We start from the raw sequence: 19,742 nt of genomic DNA on the forward strand, positions 1-19,742 counted from the left end.
TCTTTTTAACACAACCCTGATCTCTTCATCGCCATAAAAAAAACAATCACTGGATGCCATTTTCATGTGCACCTGATGGAGTGGCCTGTGCATGCATACATGAAACCAGGGGTGTCCAAAATGTGGTCACTTTGACCCATACTGTATCTTGTAAAATAGTTCTAAATTCATTTAACCACTTTGCTTCATATTAGTAGCATTCATCAACATCGGGACTTTTTGCTTTTTCCTTTGGTTTAATTTGATTTCTACAATAAAAAATGGCGCCACGGGACACGATAGGCTCCTGTACTACACTTTGGTCACCCTGGCATTGGCTGGTGCTGTGTGGAGAGGAAGATAATAATAATACTTACGCAGACATGAACACACATCTTCCTCTTCTGTGTGTCTTAAAGATCCAGAGCAGGCAGCCAATGAGTGCAGTCACGGAAAAGGGAAGAGTATGTTCAATCTCACCAGCGGCTCCTGGTGAACAAACTATTAGTGTGTGAATCAGCGTGTGAATGGGCGAATGACGGGCATATATTGTAAAGCGCTGTGGATAAAAAAGCGCTATACAAATGCAGTCCATTTGCCATTTGCAAACCATGCGGCAGCATCTTTCTTTGCTTTAGTACATTTATTCCATTTCTGACTGAATGAACCAATGTGACAACGCAGTACGGTACGTACACATTATTACAAGACAAGAAACTAAAACACATGGATTTGTTAAAATTGACAATAAAACGTCTTTGCAGGAGAAAAACATTGCTTTTTGACTTTTGAGTTCTTGGGGGTCCGCTCAGCCCTTTGTGCCCGGCTTGAGGGTGCTGAAGGGTTTGGAGTTCCTCAGCGAGGCAGAGATCTCGTGCAGGAAGGTGGCGATGTGCAGGTCTTTCTCAGACTTCCTGCCGTCAAAGATGACCACCAGAGTGAAATGGGGCTCGGGCCGGGTCAGGTAGTACGTGCTTTGGACCTTGTCGTCATAGAAGTGGACCACTTTGTCCAAAGTGTTGAGCTCGGCCGCACGGTCCCCCATCATCATGATAACGTTGGGCCAGTGCGTGAGCGGCCGCTCGCCTGACGGAAGCGAAACAACGGCGGGGAACTGCTCGACGCCCTTGGGCGCCTCTCGGTACGAGTGCGGGTGGTGGTAGCCGTGACCCTGGAAGCTCACGGAGCCACGGTTGTCGAACACCAGAGACACGTTGCTGGCATCGTGTTTGCGCACAAAGGAGCAAATCTTGCCGTGGTAGTCGGGGGCGGTTCGGGCAGTCAGGGCGCGCATGTCGGCGGGTGCCGTCTGCCGACTCAGCGCTTCATGGAAGTAGAAGCTGAACTTGGCAAGCAGCGCTGCCTGAAAGCGCTGCAGCCACGCGTAGAGGTGCGGCGGCTGCACGGCCTTTTGGGACTGACCTCCAAACAGATGCTTGCGAGTATCCCTCTGCCGCTGGAACAGTTGACCCCAGGTACCCAGTTTGGTGGTGGCACCATGCAGATTGAGCAAGGCGGGTAAGAAGTGCCACTCCGACACTTGGGCCTGGCAGCGCAGTAACTGGGTCACCACGTCCACCTCCGTCTGGAAGCTCTCTTCCACTCGGCCCAGGATGGGGTGGTGGAACCTGGAGGAGAGCATTAATCATGTGTGCACAAACAGGATAATGCTCCCTGCAGAGAAGCACTTTTCTTCCCCCCAACCTCATTATATTCTTTTCTCCTGGCTTCATTTATCATGTTGCTGCATTGCATGTCATCTTCAAGGTGCGTGTGCTGCTTTTCACTAACTCACTTGGAGCTGTACTTGTGCAGGACGAACTCAAGTGCGGTCACCAGATCGTCGCAGTTGACATTCTTATGGCCGGCCAATACGTGCATCTTCTCGTACAGGTCTGCCATCTCCACACGGGCCTGCGTGAAATAACACAGCTGCTCCGACAGGTGAGACAGCAGCTCCTCCAGGTAAGAGGCGGAACCTTGCTGGCTGTGGCGTCCTGATGTCACCACTTTCCTCAGCTCGTTGTACAGAGACGTGTAGATGGTGCGGATGGAGTCCTTGCGACTGAAGAATGACTGACCACCTACACAGTGGGACAGTGGACAGAAAGCGATGAGCCAACTTTGAAACCAATAAGAACTTTATCGGCCGCGCCACCGAGTCCATTACCAATTTTCTGTCCCAGAAAGGTCATGTTATGATAGGCCTTCTCCGCCGCCACCAGATGAGCCAGCGCGGCTAGTAGCGCGGCCCAGATGGTGCCGGAGCTCTTGCTGCTGTCCTTCTCTTTGTCCACGTAGTCCTTGGCCCTGTCGAAGGAGAACATGCCCAGCTGCGTGAAGAAGCTCTCCAGGATGGCTCTCTCCCGGGGGACAGGCCGCAGCTCGTCCGCCTCCGCCATGGCTCACGCGCAGACAACGAGCTAGTTAGCCATGTTTTTTTTTAAAAAAAAAAGACACTTTTACGCATTTTTGTGCCATATAAGCACATAATTATTCACAGGAATACTGATTCGCGTTCTGAATAAGTTTAAAGTGAATAACCGCCATCTGGCGAGCAGTCAGCCGCCATATTGGCTTGGCTTGCTGTAAACAGTACGGCAAGCGGAAAGGAACAAAAACATTTGGCAAGACGATGTTTTTACAACAACGTTTTCTACAACTTTGCACCTCTCAGCATTGACAGTGCGAATGAAGTCATATGCCTTTGTACGTGCAGGCCCGGCAGTTGAAATGTAGGCAACGTTTAGGCTAAACGTTCAAGAGCCGATAACATTCCTCTCTCTCCTGAAGTCAGCACTTTTGTTGTGCAGTTTGTGTTCTCACTGAGCAGCAGCGGGCGCAGTCGCAAGCGGTCATTCATTCGTTCATTCATTTATTTTATACCGCTTTTTCCTCACGGGGGTGCTGGAGCCTATCCCAGCTGTCTTCGGGGCGAGAGTCAGGGTACACCCTGGACTAGTGGCCAGCCAATCACAGGGCACATATAGACAAACAACCATTCACACTCACATTCATACCTATGGACAATTTGGAGTGGCCAATTCACCTAGCATGTTTTTGGAATGTGGGAGGAAACCGGAGTACCCGGAGAAAACCCACGCATGCACGGGGAGAACATGCAAACTCCACACAGAGATGCCCGAGGGTGGAATTGAACCCTGGTCTCCTAGCTGTGAGGTCTGCGCGCTAACCACTAGCGCAAGCGGTCAGTACCTTTCAAATATCTGCAGTTGGGAAGTTACATAATTTCATAACTATTAAGGATAAATGTGAAAATACTTGAATAAATGACGAGTCATCTTCCATTAAGAATTTGATATTAAAATAGTACAAGGTGAATGGGAAGAACATATACGAGACAGCTTTAAGATGGCTCAGTCTATGTACTGGAGAGACTTTTCTTGGAAAGTGGCCACGAGGTATTTGATTAGAAAGCCCCCACCCCCAGCAGGGACGGGCTGCTCGCAGGGATGTGACGAATCTATGGCCAATGATACACATTGGCATCCTTCTGGGAAAATGTTCTGAAAGTATTGCTGAATATCAACAGTAATATGCAACCAGAAATTATGCTGGGAGTTTAGTGCGTGTACCTCTTTAAAATACTTGACTAAGAATACAGATAACCGGAATCTGGAAAGAGAGTAACCCTAACCCTGGCACCTGATGTCAAACTATGGACAAGAACCCTGAAACACTGTATTGGAATGGAGAAATGAACCTTTAATATTAGACATAAGATGTTTGGATTTCATAAGTTTTGGTAATACAATTGACAATATGGAATTGTAAATCCAACTTTCTATAAGGTTGATGGCTTTTATTTGTATTTATTTCTTCATTATTTCTATATTATTGTTATTATGTTATTGTTGGTTGATTTATTATTGTATGTTTTCGCTGCTGAAAGGATGGGATGAGATATGATTTATGTTGAGTATAATCAATAACTAGTCCTCATTTGTCATTCTAAACAAATGTTCTATGCAAATGGTATGTAAATTAAACGGCGACGTCACTCAGCAGCTTCTATCACAGCCAGCTACTTTCCTTACTGAGGAGTCGGCAACAATGCCAATGTGCTTGAAACTGAGGAGAGGAGAGATTTAGCCAGAGCATCATCCTTCCTGTAAGTTGGACGATCCATCCAATGCCTGTCGTGGATATTGACTAAGTGTTGCATCCATAGCTCTGACATGTGTCATGTCTGCTTATCTAGGGTAATGTGTACCCCCACTGAATGATTGTTCCTTAAAACAACAACAGGTAGGCTGACTTTACATCCACTCTGCTGTCTTTGGCCAGACAAGACTAGACTAGAAAAGACTAGACAACATTTAGATGACGATGACTTGTTGTGACTTGTTGTGACTTGTTGTGACTGCATGCATGATGTATTAAGCCACAAATGAGCAGCTGATATCCATATGATAGCAGCATTTCTGCCTCTGTACAAATTTTATTTTCTGGAACCGCTCAGATGAAAATCTAATCTTGTCACTAATTACGTTCTGTTAGAAACATCATCATCTCCAAATACAGTAGACCATCTACAAGAAAAATTCACATCTCAGGCATCAACCAAGACAATCTTTTTTGTCATTAACATCATTTGTGTAAAGTATTTCTACTTGAAGCATGGTAAAGCCCAACTGACAAACTTGACAAACAAGTTTTCCACGAAAGTCATTCAGCTGGAAACTGAAAAGATAAGCAGGGGCCGCTAATTGATGATATGGTTCTCATCTTTCATGGAGTCAATCTGACACCCATCTGCTGCTTTGCAAAGAATACTGACTGAAGAAGTTCTTCTCCTTAGGAATGTAATTTGTGGCCATGCAGCATACGTGCGTGTCACAGTTACACGCATAAGGCCGTGGTGAGGGAGTGCATCACACGCTACAGTTGCTGCACTCCAATTGCACTTTAGCATAAAACCATATTTCACCCCCAAGTTGTTTGCGTATCAGATCGACGTGTCTGAAAATAAAGCTTGCTTTGCTTTCAGACAGAGTGACATTTAATAAAAAGTCAGCGCAAGACCTTGTTGACATGGTCCCCCACCACACACACTGGAGCAGCAAAGACTGGAGCAGTCCTTGCTGGCCTGGGCTGGAAGAGGGTTCCACAAGAAGAGTATCCTCATAGCTCCACTTTTTGTTCCTTCTGTGTTGCCCTAGACCTGCCTGAAAAGTAAAACAAACACATTTTCTTCATGTTTTCTAGAGAGAAAGTACTACATTTTCGACAACATCATGAAGGTGAGAACATATTCAAATTATTTTTAAATTGTTACTATATAATATGTGTAACAACTGCACATAAAAGGAAATCTTGATCATTCAATTCCATTAAGTAGTCTTGTACTAGTACTTTTTGTACTAGTACTAGTATTGCCCACGTGAACTGTTATTCATCATGTGGCCTGCAGAGGGCAGTGACGCTTGCATGCTGGATTGGAGGGAGTGAGCGAGTAGAAGAAAAGCTGAATGACTCTTTCGCAAGGACACTAAACTTAATGGATAGCTGACCCGCCAGTGACTTCCGTATTATACCCGGCGGTGGTTTGGCCGCCATGGTGGCGAGAAAAACCCAGAAAACTGTCGGGTCAGCATGTCTTCGCCATACTGCTCGGCCATTAATTGCTTTATAAGGCCACATTTGGCATTTCTTAACATCCCCAAAAGCTGTGTGGTTGTCGGAACCACTGTTATACTGTGTACGATGCCTACATAATCGGTTTCTCTGGGTGTTAGTTGAATTCATAACAAGGCAGTGATGATGATGTAGATCGTAGTCCATCGAACAATGTCATTACTGAAATCATTGTTGTATTGTGTCAATACTTTGTTACTTATGTGCTGGTAGGGGTATTTCTTACCATGTCTACATGTACACTGTAGACGCTGGAGTCCTGTGCACATCCGGTGTCCTTGTGTTTCGTGTCAGGAGGATAGCAGACATCCGACGTGCTCCCAGTCACATTATGCAGCCAACACTACAGCAGGCTAGATTCTTATACAGTTGCAGTACAGTTTATTGATCGTTCCATGAATTAAAGGCGTAAGCGTGACTGTCTAGACGAAGTCTGATACTCGAGAATAAAGGAAGAATAAGATTACATTTGGGTGGGTCCCTTAGTTTGTTGCCGGAAGTACGCCCCTGAACTTCCGGTGAGATGTTCTCTGTCGACGAGTCAGAAAGAAAGTTAGCCAGCTCAATTTCTCCCGGGCGTTTTTCGTCATGTATGTAGTTCATGTTTATGGTGACCATCAAGGACGTGGACTATTATAGGCTGCTGTTATGACTGCTGAGCAGACCAGTGAGTTGACTTAGCGTCTTTTCCGTCATTCTTCGTTAGCAAGGGGATTTGCATGGAATTTGCGCTTAGGTTCATTTGCAGTAGTGATCAAATGTGTCTTGTCTGCAGCTGTTTTGGCACACGAACTTTGCAGTTGAGGCCGAGAAGATGACGGGCAGCCTGAAGATGATGACAGACATGATCCTGCTGTGTGCCACTTTGGCCCTGTCCCTCTTCTTCTGGATGCTGTCGCTCACCATCAGCGCCTACTCGGGTGAATGTTGGCCAAGATTGTCTCCATCATCAAATTTGGCCCAGCTTGGCTCTCCTGTGGTTCCAACCAGATCAGCCCCGTGGTCCTATTGACTAGCGTGTGGTTTGAAAGTCAGTTCTTAAGGAGCGTGATGGGTGGCGGTTGAACCACATGATCCTCAGCTTTCTGCTCATATGTTTCTCTTCTTCGTGCTGCTTGCTTTTTCCACTCATCATGTGCTTAATGAATGCCGTCATGAAAGATGGCAATTCTGTCAAGTGACTGTCACATGGTGTGTGTTTGTGTGTGTGTGTGTGTGTGTGCAGGGACGTTGCAGCCCGTGTCACCATGGCGGTGGTTGTTCTCCATCCTGGTCCCCCTGGTGCTGACAATCCGAGCTCTGAAGAGATGCAGCCTGGACCGATCCGGGGCGCTGGGTGGTGCGTGTGACCAGGAAGCAGCTTCTCCTCCTCCTCCTTGTTGTGTGACATCTGCTGTGTGTTTTGGCAGCCATGTTGGTCGGTTTTGTGTTGACCATGGCCAACTTCAGCTTCTTCTCTTCCCTGCTGGTTTTCTTCTTCACATCCTCCAAACTGACCCGCTGGGGGGGAGCGCAGAAGAAGAAAATAGACGCAGAGTACAAAGAAGGTGGCTGAGATGATGCATGTGGATGTGCATGCGTGTACAAACCTCTCATGCTGTGTCACCTCAGGGGGGCAGAGGAACTGGGTCCAGGTCTTCTGTAATGGTGGTGTTCCCACAGAGCTGGCGCTGCTCTACATGATTGAGGTCAGTGACATGGAAAATTCTCTGTCGCAGTCGTTCATGTGACTGCCTTCCTCCAGGCGGGTCCAGGTGAGATGCCCATTGATTTTGGGCGACAGTACACGGCCTCCTGGATGTGCTTGTCTCTGCTGGGGGCGCTGGCTTGTAGCACAGGTGACACCTGGGCCTCGGAGGTGGGGCCCATCCTCAGCCAATCCCGGCCCAGACTTATCACCACCTGGCAGGAGGTGCCAGCAGGTGAGACTTGAACCTACCCGTTTTGGATCGCAGCAGAAGTGGTTTTCACATCTGCTTCTGCTCTCCAGGAACGAATGGAGGGGTCACTAATGTCGGACTGGTGGCCAGCTTCCTGGGTGGGCTGGTTGTGGGTGTGGCCTACTTCGCCAGCCAGCTGATATTCGTCAGCGACCTTCACCTGGCGGACCCCCAGTGGCCACTTGTTGTGTACGCCGGTGTGGCGGGTTTGCTGGGCTCCATCCTGGACTCCTTCCTGGGGGCCAGCATGCAGTACTCAGGTAGCCAGCATGTTCAAAGCCCAGTAGCAGTCCAGCACCTCAGAGGGACGTTAACTTGACGCTACTTCATGTTCCTCCTCAGGCTTTGACTCAAGAATTGGGAAGGTGGTGAGTTATGAGTCACCCACCACGCGGTGGATAAGTGGGAAAACAATCCTGGACAATAACGCAGTCAACCTCTTCTCCTCCGTCATTATCGCACTCATCCTGCCTGGGATGGCGTGGGGGGTGTGGCCTCGCTAGGCTAGTGGAGGAGAGTGCAGCAAGCATGTCTCCAGTCCACACGAGGAGTGGGGGGGGGGGGGGTGCTTCTTCTGCAAATTTCCCCACTGAGGGACGAATAAATGCATATCTTACCTTCTTGCTAAAAATGTCTTAAAAATAAATGTGATGAGTGGACGAGGTTCTGACGTGTTTCCTCCTCACAAGCTGAGAGGACGCTTGGTTAGAAACAGCAGCAGTGTTGCGTAACAACAACGTATGGGACTTATGGCTAACAAGGTCGTGTAGACCTGGAGGTGGGTCTGTTACACCAGACTAACTAGTTCATGACAACTATGGCTAACAAGACCAGGGCCCCGTTTCACAAAGCAGGTTCAACCAACTCTGGAGTCTAACCCTGAACTCTGAGTTGATCTACTCTGAGACAGGAAACTCTGACTTACGGGTCTCAGAACAGGTGATTTCAATTGGTTCACCCAACACAGAGTTTGTTCACTCTGAGTTAAGCGCGTGCACCACGACTTTAAAAAGCCTTCATCAATGGAGCCCCGTTCCCTCGATTCACCATGGGTGACCATGTAGTTGGTCTACATTTCTCATCAAATGTCTTTACACTTAAGACACCACATTAAAAAGTAACTGGTTTTCAGGCAATTTTCACTTGTTTCATGCACATAAGTAGAAATAACAAACTTGCTCCACATTTTTGAAATTATTTTTTTAAGTGAAATGTGATTGAAACACGTGAACATTGTCTAAAAACAATGTACTTTTAGGTGTGATTCGTTTTGATCAGAAATTAGACATTTTGACGAGAAATAAGACAAATATTGTTGGTATGATTTTGAGTTTTTGCAGTTTGATGCAGTCTGACATTCAATCTACCTGCACATTGATGCTGTGAATGGATTTTCTGTTCACATAGTCTCCTTCATTTTCTGAAGGAGCAACGATGGGAATGTGCGTCCCATCGATGCACCCTATCACACCAGGGAATCCTAAAAGAAATTAAAATGACAAATCCCAGTGTGAGGTTGCAGCACCATGTCATTAACTGAATATGATTTATAATCATACATTTTAACTGATTTCTACATTCACATGCAATTCTGTGGAATTCCTCCTTGATGACCCCCACGGGTTTATGTCCCGGGAACACAACGAAGGAGTTGATTCGTCTTTTTAGTGCTAGGGACACTTTTCTCACAGCTCTGCAGACGGTGGCCTTGCTAATGTTTTCACCTATATTATATAAAAAACTTCCATTGGCAAAAAACCGAAGAGCAACACACAGAATCTGGGTGGATGACAGTGGACGTCCACGGTTGGTGATGTTTTGAATGTCCTGACGGATGAGATTATGGATGTAAGTGATGGATGGTGAAGTGAAGCCGTACCGTTCGAAAAGAAAATTATCTGGAAATGATAGCGTGTCCAATCTCGGCCTGTGGATAACTTCCCTACGAATGCGGAGCTCTCTTCTGAGTAGTAGTGCCTCTTCGTCTACAGCAGGGGTCGGGAACCTTTTTGGCGAAGAGAGCCATGAAGGCCAGATATTTTAAAATGTGTATCTGTGAGAGCCATATACATTTTTTTAAACATTGAATGCAATAAAATGTGTGCATTTTTATGTAAGACCAACAGTTTTAGATAATGGGCTCTAATTACGTAGACCAGGCACACTACCCCACGCCAATGGGGTGTGGCCAGCACACTTTCGTGAGCAGCGCAGTGTCTAATAATAAATCAAATACTTGTTGCCATTAATACAACTTCTGCTGCTGCATAGTTTTGCACCGTACTCCGTAGACGTATTTCATTCTTTTGGCCATCTTCGTCAGAAGGCTTGGTTCTGCAGCTTTAGCTATTTGACTAAAGGAGGAAAGTTTACATTTACATGTTTTTTTTGACATCTCAATGACCGAGGTAGACTACAGCATTACCCAGTAATAATCAAGTTTGACCTGGAAAATATCATCAGGAAAGATAGATATGGTTGGCCGTATTGCAGTAGAATATAGATGGACAAATTAAAATGCATAAGAAAGTTGTTGATTTTTAATATTATTTTTAACAGTCATTTCTGTGATGTTTACTTTAAAATGTTAGCAAAAATAATTTTTTATTGTAGTAAGAAATGCTTGAGAGCCAGATACAGTCATCAAAAGAGCCCGACCTGGCTCCCGAGCCATAGGTTCCCTACCTCTGGTCTATAGGGTCTTCTACAAACTGACATGCCATGGTTCAAAAAACAATGCGACACACAGCACACCTTGAAGAAAAACGACCAAACTGGCTTTAAACACGCGCGACAATGAATGAATCACACCGTGTGTAGCGTAAGAGGGCGGAGACAGAAAGAAACTCGAAGTTCATTGAAGAAAACCTGGTCCCGACCAGGTTATGTTCACAGAGTCTGTTGCCATAGTAACTGACACCGAGGTTAAGTTACCTCTCTCTGTGAAACAGGCTGGAGTTACTCCTCTGTCTCTGGTTTGACTTACCTCCCTTTTTGAAACGGAAAACTCAGAGTTTCCCTCATTTCAGGGTTAACATACTCCGAGTTTTCACTAAACCTGCTTCGTGAAACGGGGCCCAGGAGGTGGGCCTGTTACACCAGAATAACTAGTTCATGACAACTATGGCTAACAAGACCGGGAGGTGGGTCTGTTACACCAGACTAACTAGTTCATGACAACTATGGCTAACAAGGCCGTTGTAGACCTGGAGGTGGGTCTGTTACACCAGACTAACTAGTTCATGACAACTATGGCTAACAAGGCCGTTGTAGACCTGGAGGTGGGTCTGTTACACCAGACTAACTAGTTCATGACAACTATGGCTAACAAGGCCGTTGTAGACCTGGAGGTGGGTCTGTTACACCAGACTAACTAGTTCATGACAACTATGGCTAACAAGGCCGTTGTAGACCTGGAGGTGGGTCTGTTACACCAGACTAACTAGTTCATGACAACTATGGCTAACAAGGCCGTTGTAGACCTGGAGGTGGGTCTGTTACACCAGACTAACTAGTTCATGACAACTATGGCTAACAAGGTCGTGTAGACCTGGAGGTGGGTCTGTTACACCAGACTAACTAGTTCATGACAACTATGGCTAACAAGGCCGTTGTAGACCTGGAGGTGGGTCTGTTACACCAGACTAACTAGTTCATGACAACTATGGCTAACAAGGTCGTGTAGACCTGGAGGTGGGTCTGTTACACCAGACTAACTAGTTCATGACAACTATGGCTAACAAGGTCGTGTAGACCTGGAGGTGGGTCTGTTACACCAGACTAACTAGTTCATGACAACTATGGCTAACAAGGCCGTTGTAGACCTGGAGGTGGGTCTGTTACACCAGACTAACTAGTTCATGACAACTATGGCTAACAAGGCAAGAGAAACTGAGGAGGCATTCAGGACATGTCCAACCGGTAGCAGGTGTCGGGGAAGATGCAGGACACGTCCTAAACAAGACGGAGATACCTGCGAGGCTTTTAGAAGGGTGAGGGGCTCTCAGCACCCACTAGATTTGTGATTGCAGTATTAGGGTGCAAGTACGTGCTACTGTTGACTCTCACAGCAGTCCACATGCACACCATAAATGTATGGGGAAACCCTGAAGGTGCAAAACATTTTGGGAAAGACCAATCCCAGTGGAGCATGAGGCAGGACACTTTCCGAAGGTACTAGTGTACTGTACTGTCTTTTCTTATTTGTTTATTTCAGAGAGAGAGAGAAAAGGCACTAAAACAAAGTGAGAGAGTGACATTGCTGTTGAATAGCTTACACAGCAACACACACACACACACACACACACACACACACACACACACACGGGTTGAACTAAGGATGAAGAAGCTACAAACGTCCTTCAGAGCGGATTGGGTGTTTAGTGAGGAATGTAGTCTTTGATTTCCTTGCAAATAAAGCAATGAGCATCATTCCCCACCTTTGCTAAACGATGTCATTGCACACGTGAACTTGTACTTTGGTGTGACAACGATAGGAATGACGGGAATGGATTGTAAACAGACCAACAGCCACGCTTACTGATATCTTAGGAATAATTGGTGGAGGAAGCTATTCTTTGTGTCTGTTAGGTTTGCAGGAGAAGGTGGTTGAGGTTTTCATTCAGGAGTGTTTCCGCTTTGAACAAAGGTCAGAAGCGACAATGACAACCCACAGGCTCGGTGTCTTACACACCACAGCGGAGGAGGCAGGGCTTTGTGTTGGAGTTAGCCGTCCGTCAGTCACAGTTGGTCTTTGTAGTAGCCCAGCTTGGCCAAGGACATTTCCCTGCGCAGCTGCATCACCTCCCAGAACATCTGCTCGGCTGAACACCCCAACATCATCTTCTGTCAGCACCATCTTGGATTGCAGTTACTGTAAATATACGCAGAGGAGCTTTTCATACGTACCGTCCTGCTGCTTGACCAGCCCTTGGTGGATGTAACGAATGTAGGTGAAGAAATTACACACCACCGTGATCTGAGGAGACACACAGATATCGTTCATCCAGCATGCAGTGCCGCTTTCGTCCAGCAGGGGTGGTATTACTCACTCTGTATCGGCAGTACGGCGACACGAAGTAATAGTTGGACGAGTCTCCAAACTTGATTCTGTGCTTGCAGGTTTTGGTCTGACCACTCAAGGCGCACTTCCTGTTAGATACACACGCACGCTTGTTTACACATTCTAGCGCAGTACAACAGTCTGGATGGCAGGAAGGAGAAAGATGGATGATGGTTCAACTTCCTGGACTGTACTAATCCTGAAGGAAGGATGAGCATAAAAAGGGGCAAGGCATAAAACTGGTGGGAGGAGCTACAGAGACACTGTCACACTTACGTGATGAGCTCAGACCTTGGCCCGCTGGGGGAGGAAAGTGAGGCAAGATGGAGTGAAAGAATTATGGCGAGGAGGTGAGGGTCCGAGTGTGTGTGCGTGTTCTCTCACTTTGGTCCGCCACACTCCACGGCCGAGGCTTTGACTACGGGCAGCGGCTGGAATCCGACCGGCTCCACACTGAGCGTGTTCTGTTCCACAGCTTCCAGGATGGACGAGCCCAGCTGAGCAGAGGGAGGGACGGTCAGGAGGGACTTTACCATCAAAGAAGTTTGCGGGTGTGTCAGCACCTCGCTCTTGCTGAAGGTGAGGCAGGGGTATATGTCCTCACGATACACTCGCTCCAGAAAGCAACAGCTGCGGTCCAGTGTGGGCTCCTCCTTCCAGGCCTTGAACTCTGTGAAAAGCTGATGGTCCGCCTGCACATGCACCACCAACCACCATCTCAGAGACGAGTCATGTGACTCAAGAAACTTCCAGACCTGAGGATTCGCTCGCCGACCTCTCGACACTCGCGTACGATGGGCTGTGTGGCCGACGGGTCTGGTTGAGTTCCCAAGATGGCGGAGGAGGTGCTCTTGTTCCTACTGTGGCCCTTCCTGAAGGGGGTCTTCCCAGCCACGGCCACAGACGGCAGCTCGCCGACAGGCGACGTTGGGGAGGAGAGAACGAGCGTCTTCAGGGCCTGGACCTCCGCCTGGAGAACGTCAATCTGAGGAAGAAGCCGACAAAGCTCATCACAGGATCCCCTGGTCTTCAAAGACTTCAGCAATGCAATGCAATGAAGCTCTCACCTTGCCCAGAGCTTCTTTAAGCTGCTTCTCGGCATTGGCCTGTTTCACGTTGGCCTCTCTCACCATCTTGTGGGCCTCCTGAAATGCATGTGCATGCTCACGGTAACTCGATGGGCAAATATTGAAAAAAGAAAGTGCAACTAGGACACAGCCAGCAACCATGAGGAGGAGCAGTAGGAGACAATCCGTGTACGACAAGGTCATGTGACTCAAGTCAGTCGACCAGTGACACGATGCCTCAGAGCAAACAGGAAGTAGAGGGGACGGCAGGAGTGCGCACGGACCTGGAAGAGGCTGGCGGTGAGTTCCTCCAGCTCCTGGCCGAGCTGATCTCGCACTTTTGACAACCTCTCACACTCCTCATCCTTCAACAGCAGCTCCTTGCACACGCACACGCAAGCCAACCATGGTCAAATCATAACATGACAACAAAGACATGAAGAAACCAAAGAATCAGTGAGAAATATCATGATGCGTATTGTCAATGACAACGAAACCGATAATACAATCAAATAAACAATGAAAAAGGCCTGCACACGCACACACACACACAAACACAAACACATGTGCAGGTTGATTGACAGGTTGACAGGACAGCGTCCTACCCTCTGGGCCTTGGCCAGCTCCTCCTTCAGACGCTCATATCCTTTCTCCCGCACCTCCATGACTGACGGGCTGCGGAGGCGTGACAGGCCGCACTCCTCGCCATCCTCCCCAGACGGGAAGTTGCCGTCGGCCACCTCGGCCTCCGCCTCCGCCTCCGAGCCCTGCACACTGTGAGGCGTCACCGTGGAAACGAAAGCGGTCGCTACATTACTGCCAACACACTGAACATGCCTTAGTGTTTCTTACACGCCAGATGCCCTACCTTCCATTGTGGCTGTGTCGCGGCGTGGAGTAGACGGGCTGTGTGGGGAGCTGGTCAGCTTGCAGGGAGGAGTGGAGGCCAGGAGGGGGCGGTCGTAAGGCATGTGAGCGGTAGAGGGAGGATGGCGGGGTGTTGTGGCAGGCGGTGGGGCGCTGCTCTACTTGGTTCTGCAGCAAAATAAAGGAAGAATTGGACTTGGATGGTCAGTCAAGAGTTGACCTTTTACCTACCTGCAGGTCAGGGGTGGTGGGCGAGGCCAGGTTGACCTCATGGAACCCTTCCAGCGTCTCGGGGTTAGCAGGACCGCGGCTGCAGGCCATAGCAGCTGCTGTTGTTCATCCTTCAGTCTGCAGGTGGAGAAAGTGAATAGGTTTAGCATCTTCAAAGCAGAAAGACACTCCACCATGATTGGCAGTCCCACCTTCTTGGACTGTGCACTCTGCACCTGTGTGCCAAGTAGGTGTGTCCCTAATTTTATGGACAAACAACAGGGTGCTTTGAAAGGCCACAATGTGGTGTTAGTGATGTCACAAGCACCTGACAGCACACAATGCAACACTACCAGAACATGGAGCACTTCCTCCATCGCCATGGAGACCCCTCATGGTAACCTGACACAGCAGGTCCAGTTACTCACCTGATGACAGCTTTAACCCGAACCACTCAGCCGTCTGCAAGACATGCCTGCCGTCTGCAGGCAAACAAAGGCTCGTTGTCAAAGTCTCCATGCAGCTAGCATGATCGATTATGTCATCACCCTGCTAAGTACACACGTGACGGCTGTCGTCTCACTCCATTTTTCATACACGAAGTCGACACTAAACGCTAATCCACCCTGCGTTCATTCAACAACGTCCACGGCTGAGAAGCCGATAAACCGATAAACTAACTCCCGCTTCGCATGACGCTACCGGGCCCGGCTCATGTTCAAGCTGCTTCGCGCTTCGGGGCTCAGATAGCAAACCCCGAGCTAACATGCTAATATAAACAAGCTAACAGAGGCTAGCATGCTAACGTCGGCAATACAGGTGCCTCGCGAGCACAAGCTAACCGCCGCGAACCCCAACATACTGCTTATTAGCTTCGGTGGACGACCATCGACTCGTCCTGGTGTCACTGTGACGTTAAAAACCGAAGGCAACAGAAAAGCAACACTACATCTGTTAACCGATTACTGTAGCATTCCATCCGCTATTCGCCATTCGCTTGTGGGCGAGGAAAACCCGCTGTCACTGTTTGACCAAGAGGGTCATTTAATGGCACAATAGACGGCTACCTCGTCGTTCTGTTAAAACGACTACGACAACATGAAATATTACTTACTTGAATGCATGGCATGCAAGATAGCTGTCAAACTGCAAGCACCGGCGCTTCGATATCACAAGACGGGCATTGGAAGCAATTTCACACGCTGGTTGTTTTCGCTGGCAGTATGAGTAGATTTGTGTTGAACTCACCGGACCGGTGCGTGGACAGAAACCGTGCCGCCGTTCTGGAAAGCAAGCGCACAAAGCTGAACCGGCACCGGCGGACAGATTGTTGACGCAGTCCCGGACTAGGTTCGATCCAAATATCGACAGCGCCGATACCAAGTGCAGTATCAGAATTTATCATATTGACTTTCCGTGAAAATACATATTTACATTTGCACTGCCATATATTTCATTTTTTTTCATAGAAAATATGGCATGTTCTCCCCGTGCGTGCGTGGCTTTTCTCCGGGTATCCCCCGCCCCCCGTTTCTAAAAACAGGCTAGCTTCATTGGCCACTTCAAATTGTCAATAGGTATGAATGTGATGGACGGATGGTATTCTTTCTCCTAAATTCCATCCATCCGTTTTCTATGCCGCTTATCTTCACGAGGGTGCTGGAGCCTATCCCAACTGTCTTCTGGCGAGAGGCGGGGTCCACCCTGGACTGGTCGCCAGCCAATCACAGGGCACATATAGACAACCATTCCCACCCACACATGGACATTTTTATTCTCCTAAATGTATTACTTTATTCTCCTAAATGACTATGTGGCCCTCACTGGAAAACGTTTGTACTGCAGTTTTGTGTATCTTTTGTCTGAAGTTTTTTCAAACATAAAATGACTTGCGATGACATGTAGTACTCTACCCTGGTCACTCGGTGTCAGAAATGTTCCACTGAAGGGACAGGAAGTTTAAAAACACAAAGGGACGCCCCCCCAACATGCCAGGCTACATAGTCTTGTTTTGTCTTATGTCTACTATATTGGGTAATAGGAGCATAAAGGTGACTATAGGGGTGTTATGTCATGTCTAGTGGGCTCTAGCAATGTTAAAAGGCGTATTTAAACATTTCATTTATAAATAATAAATACTTAATGGAAGTATTGAGAGGGATTAAATTTTGCCCGTCATGTACAATCCTTTGGCAAAACATGAACACGTAAGTCTCTTCTGTTCGTCGTAAAGATAAAATAAAGAGATGGCTGCACGTGATAGGACACACTTCCGCCTAGAAAGCCTTCTAAAAAGACTGCGACGTTTGAACAATGTTGCATTGACGTACAATGTAATTCGTCTGCAGTTGTTATAGACATTACCGGTATTATTATAATGATAGTAAAGGAAACTGGAGCTGCAGTTGCAGGGAATGGACACACAGGGGCGCTGCCTCGTCAAGGTTGCAAACGAGTCAAAGTTAAAATCTGAAATCGTTTGAACAACTTTGTCGCTTGGTGATGCACGGAAGGCAGTAAATAGAAGAAAAGATGCAATAAAGCGCGCGTCGACGCCGTACAATGGAAGGGGGGCGGTCTCGTTGGCTGTGACGTCATCAGGGCTCTGAGGGTCTCCTGCGCCTCAGTGTCGCCGGACGAGCACCGAGAGAGGACGCGCATGTTTTTGACGACGACGTGGAACATGGACGCCTTTTAAGAGGGAAAAGAAACCCAAACTCCATTCTGAAGTACGGTTGCTTTCGTGATGCGTTCGCGGACCTGAAGACGACCTCCTCCAAGGTACGTGCTGCAGTCGTGGCAGACTTCTTTTTTCGCACTTCTTGTTCACGCTCAGAAATGCACGCAAGTGAGCTGGAGCTGGAGTTGCCGTTGCAGCCCGAATTAACGCTTCAAGCGACATAACGGGCACGTTAATTCACCTTTGTGCACGCCAATGTGTTTGTATGCGAGCAGGCAGCTTTTGATGGGGAATGACGATGTCAACAACCGGATTAGAGCATCGGCATCATCTGCATGCATTTATTTCTGCCGTTAATCTGAAGCAGCTCAGATTGAACACTTTTAGGAGGATTATGTTTGGTAAAGCGACGCAGCGCCTGAATACGTCATTAAGGCGCCTTTGTCTCCTAATGTGACGTCTTTGATTGGATGCATTCAATGTCACTTATCGTCACTATCTGATCTCAGTGTGTACTTTGAAGTGTTTGTGTGCCTTTGAGCAGCCATTGTTTGTTTTGATAAGGTTTGTGGGTCCCCCCTCCCCAGGTTGACGGCCCAATGCTGAGCTTCTAAAGCAGCGCCTCAGCCGTGGAATTATGGGTAACCGGGTGAGCGACATGTCGCCCACCGGCTCCTTCCTGCCCAGCTTCCAGCGCGTGCACGTGGTGGTGATCGGGCTGGACTCTGCCGGGAAGACCTCCCTGCTCTACAGGCTAAAGCTGAAGGAGTTTGTGGAGACCATCCCCACCAAGGGCTTCAACACGGAGAAGGTCAAGGTGGCGGTGGGCGGCTCCCGGGCCGTCACCTTCCAGGTGTGGGACGTGGGCGGCCAGGAGAAGCTGCGTCCTCTTTGGAAGTCGTACACGCGACGCACGGACGGGCTGGTCTTTGTGGTGGACGCCTCCGAGACGGAGCGCATGGAGGAGGCCAAGGTTGAACTCCACAAGATCAGCCGCAGCTCAGAGAACCAGGGCGTGCCTGTGCTGATCCTGGCCAACAAGCAGGACCTGGAAGCGGCGCTCCCGGCGGGCCAAGTGGAGAAGCTGCTGGCCGTGCACGAACTGAGCGCGTGCACGCTGCACCACGTGCACAGCTGCAGCGCTGTGGATGGTCAGGGGGTGCAGCAAGGCCTGGAGAAACTCTATGACATGATCTTGAAGAGGAAGAAGCTGGTCAAGCACAGCAGGAGCAGGAGGAGATGAAGACCCGCCCGGTCCACCTTGAGGAAGCACAATCCCACCTGGCCTCCAAAGTCCCAGGCTCGGCACAATGAAGGATCACCGGAAAGTCCCAAGCAGTGTTGACAAATAAAGCTAATCTTTAGTCTTCCATAAGTACTTTTTCCTCCTACATCCCTGCTAATCCCTGCACGGTCCGATAACACTCAGCGTCTGCCGTCATTTAACCTGGCAGTCATACATGTATGATGTTCACGTGGCAGGAAACGCAACAGACCATTGTTGGCTCGCACAGACCAAACAAGTCGAGCTCGGAGTTGCAAGAATGCCTGGATACGCTTTGTCTTGTTGTGGGTCACACTATTTTTTGAAACTAATCAATTAGTGGGGAGCATAAAAAACTGACACGTACACAGCCACACACTACTAGTACTACTAGTACTAGAAATTGTATCTTTTTGTAACAAGGGTGAATGAATAAATCAAAGCACTACACGGTCTGACGTCTTCGGTGTGCAGTGGTGTTTGTACTATAAATTGCAGTATTCTTCCTGAAGGGGTGGGGCCGCGTGGGGGCTGAAAGGTGCTTGTTGCTGCAGCCCTTCCATGGAGAGGAACATCCAGCAAATGAATGTAGTTGACTGCCAAGATGGAGGATTATGTACTGTACTAAGGGTGTGGAAAATAATATATCAATCTATTGATGCGAGCGCATTGACTCATTCACCTGGTATGGATGCAATTGACTGGTGAAATCTAGATGAATCGTGATGCGTTTGTGGGTATCGGTAAAATACAATGCAAGCGCCGTTTTATTAAGATTAAACTTCGTCCATATGCTGTTCCCCAGGCGCAATGAATGCACCATCATTGTTTGGCGTTTTGTATTGAATACGGACGGAAGCCGTGAGGCACATACAACTACTAGTAAAACAGCATGGACGTTCGTAGCCGCGAGGAAGTTTCTATATTTAACCCCCCCGCAACGTTTAAATGGTATGTTTGGAAACACTACGGATTCTCAAAGAACGGCGGAAAGCTCGACAAAACGTCATTTGCA

The 19,742-nt window shown here is 48.1% G+C and overlaps 4 protein-coding genes across 9 annotated transcripts; 2 read left to right on the plus strand and 2 right to left on the minus strand.

The window, feature by feature from the left end:
* Nucleotides 1-589: 589 nt before the first annotated feature.
* Nucleotides 590-2,594, minus strand: kics2 (KICSTOR subunit 2). The gene is made up of 3 exons (XM_058065817.2): nucleotides 2,150-2,594; nucleotides 1,775-2,063; nucleotides 590-1,607 (listed from the first exon to the last, which is right to left on the minus strand). The coding sequence occupies exons 1-3, from the start codon at nucleotides 2,379-2,381 to the stop codon at nucleotides 788-790; spliced, it is 1,341 nt and encodes a 446-aa protein (XP_057921800.2). The 5' UTR covers nucleotides 2,382-2,594; the 3' UTR covers nucleotides 590-787.
* A 3,321-nt stretch (nucleotides 2,595-5,915) lies between these two features.
* On the plus strand, nucleotides 5,916-8,128 carry tmem19 (transmembrane protein 19). Its single transcript, XM_058065847.2, has 8 exons — nucleotides 5,916-6,304; nucleotides 6,413-6,557; nucleotides 6,863-6,976; nucleotides 7,047-7,184; nucleotides 7,249-7,325; nucleotides 7,382-7,559; nucleotides 7,628-7,837; nucleotides 7,920-8,128. The coding sequence occupies exons 2-8, from the start codon at nucleotides 6,452-6,454 to the stop codon at nucleotides 8,078-8,080; spliced, it is 984 nt and encodes a 327-aa protein (XP_057921830.1). The 5' UTR covers nucleotides 5,916-6,304; nucleotides 6,413-6,451; the 3' UTR covers nucleotides 8,081-8,128.
* A 3,641-nt stretch (nucleotides 8,129-11,769) lies between these two features.
* Nucleotides 11,770-16,302, minus strand: rab3ip (RAB3A interacting protein (rabin3)). Of its 6 annotated transcripts, XM_078797575.1 has the most exons (14): nucleotides 16,032-16,302; nucleotides 15,212-15,265; nucleotides 14,805-14,921; nucleotides 14,575-14,741; nucleotides 14,312-14,480; nucleotides 13,991-14,086; nucleotides 13,707-13,784; nucleotides 13,415-13,624; nucleotides 13,203-13,331; nucleotides 13,024-13,136; nucleotides 12,916-12,939; nucleotides 12,629-12,728; nucleotides 12,486-12,555; nucleotides 11,770-12,400 (listed from the first exon to the last, which is right to left on the minus strand). In XM_078797575.1, exons 3-14 carry the CDS (start codon nucleotides 14,892-14,894, stop codon nucleotides 12,318-12,320), a joined length of 1,329 nt encoding a protein of 442 aa, XP_078653701.1. In that variant the 5' UTR covers nucleotides 14,895-14,921; nucleotides 15,212-15,265; nucleotides 16,032-16,302; the 3' UTR covers nucleotides 11,770-12,317. The 6 variants fall into 6 exon arrangements, with proteins under 6 accessions (XP_078653701.1, XP_057921801.2, XP_057921802.2 ...); XM_058065818.2 differs by lacking the exon at nucleotides 15,212-15,265 and having other exon boundaries at nucleotides 16,032-16,301; XM_058065819.2 differs by lacking the exon at nucleotides 15,212-15,265 and having other exon boundaries at nucleotides 15,898-16,041.
* Nucleotides 16,303-17,276: 974 nt separating this feature from the next.
* arl4d (ADP-ribosylation factor-like 4D) lies at nucleotides 17,277-19,182 on the plus strand. Its single transcript, XM_058065864.2, has 2 exons — nucleotides 17,277-17,564; nucleotides 18,051-19,182. Exon 2 carries the CDS (start codon nucleotides 18,101-18,103, stop codon nucleotides 18,704-18,706), a length of 606 nt encoding a protein of 201 aa, XP_057921847.2. The 5' UTR covers nucleotides 17,277-17,564; nucleotides 18,051-18,100; the 3' UTR covers nucleotides 18,707-19,182.
* Nucleotides 19,183-19,742: the final 560 nt, after the last annotated feature.

This window comes from Doryrhamphus excisus, linkage group LG2 (genome assembly GCF_037039965.1).
Source record: "Doryrhamphus excisus strain RoL-2023G ecotype Guam linkage group LG2, RoL_Dexc_Guam_v1.1, whole genome shotgun sequence".
Taxonomy (NCBI): domain Eukaryota; kingdom Metazoa; phylum Chordata; class Actinopteri; order Syngnathiformes; family Syngnathidae; genus Doryrhamphus; species Doryrhamphus excisus.

Coding starts and splice junctions, on each gene's coding strand:
- rab3ip (XM_078797575.1), bottom strand. CDS start 14,894: ATGGCCTGCAGCCGCGGTCCTGCTAACCCCGAGACGCTGGAAGGGTTC. Junction 12,556..12,628: donor CGCCGTACTGCCGATACAGA/GTGAGTAATACC, acceptor GTGTCTCCTCAG/ATCACGGTGGTGTGTAATTT. Junction 12,401..12,485: donor GCTGGTCAAGCAGCAGGACG/GTACGTATGAAA, acceptor TGGGGTGTTCAG/CCGAGCAGATGTTCTGGGAG.
- tmem19 (XM_058065847.2), top strand. CDS start 6,452: ATGACGGGCAGCCTGAAGATGATGACAGACATGATCCTGCTGTGTGCC. Junction 6,977..7,046: donor CCGATCCGGGGCGCTGGGTG/GTGCGTGTGACC, acceptor GTGTTTTGGCAG/CCATGTTGGTCGGTTTTGTG. Junction 7,185..7,248: donor AGACGCAGAGTACAAAGAAG/GTGGCTGAGATG, acceptor GTGTCACCTCAG/GGGGGCAGAGGAACTGGGTC.
- kics2 (XM_058065817.2), bottom strand. CDS start 2,381: ATGGCGGAGGCGGACGAGCTGCGGCCTGTCCCCCGGGAGAGAGCCATC. Junction 2,064..2,149: donor CTTTCTGGGACAGAAAATTG/GTAATGGACTCG, acceptor CCCACTGTGTAG/GTGGTCAGTCATTCTTCAGT. Junction 1,608..1,774: donor CTGCACAAGTACAGCTCCAA/GTGAGTTAGTGA, acceptor GCTCTCCTCCAG/GTTCCACCACCCCATCCTGG.
- arl4d (XM_058065864.2), top strand. CDS start 18,101: ATGGGTAACCGGGTGAGCGACATGTCGCCCACCGGCTCCTTCCTGCCC.